The following is a 241-nucleotide window of genomic DNA, read 5'->3' on the forward strand; positions in this document are numbered from 1 at the left end:
GCCTCCGCAAGGCGGGAAGCGCGGGGCAGGGCGGGGCGCCCGGCTCCCTCCCCTCCTTCCCCCACCTTCCGTCAGTTGAGGTTACCTTCCTGCTGGCAGGGAACAGGCTGAAAACGTGACCTGATGGACGTACATCTTTGTAAAACAAGCCGGATGGAAATATACGCCGTGTCTTTAACTTTTGTTCTAGTTTTTGTCTGCTGGAAACAGGGATGTCTTTTTTTTTTTTTTTTTTTTTTTT

The 241-nt window shown here is 51.0% G+C and overlaps 1 protein-coding gene across 1 annotated transcript in view; it reads right to left on the minus strand.

The window, feature by feature from the left end:
* Positions 1-135, minus strand: part of CUNH5orf34 (chromosome unknown C5orf34 homolog) — a 12,834-nt gene extending 12,699 nt beyond the window's left edge. Inside the window, exon 1 of the mRNA XM_035889484.1 lies at positions 121-135. Coding sequence (XP_035745377.1) covers positions 121-135 — 15 coding nt within the window. The remainder of the gene's footprint in view (positions 1-120) is intronic.
* Positions 136-241: the final 106 nt, after the last annotated feature.

Source organism: Egretta garzetta, unplaced genomic scaffold, assembly GCF_000687185.1.
Source record: "Egretta garzetta isolate BGI_Z169 unplaced genomic scaffold, ASM68718v1 scaffold712, whole genome shotgun sequence".
Lineage (NCBI taxonomy): Eukaryota > Metazoa > Chordata > Aves > Pelecaniformes > Ardeidae > Egretta > Egretta garzetta.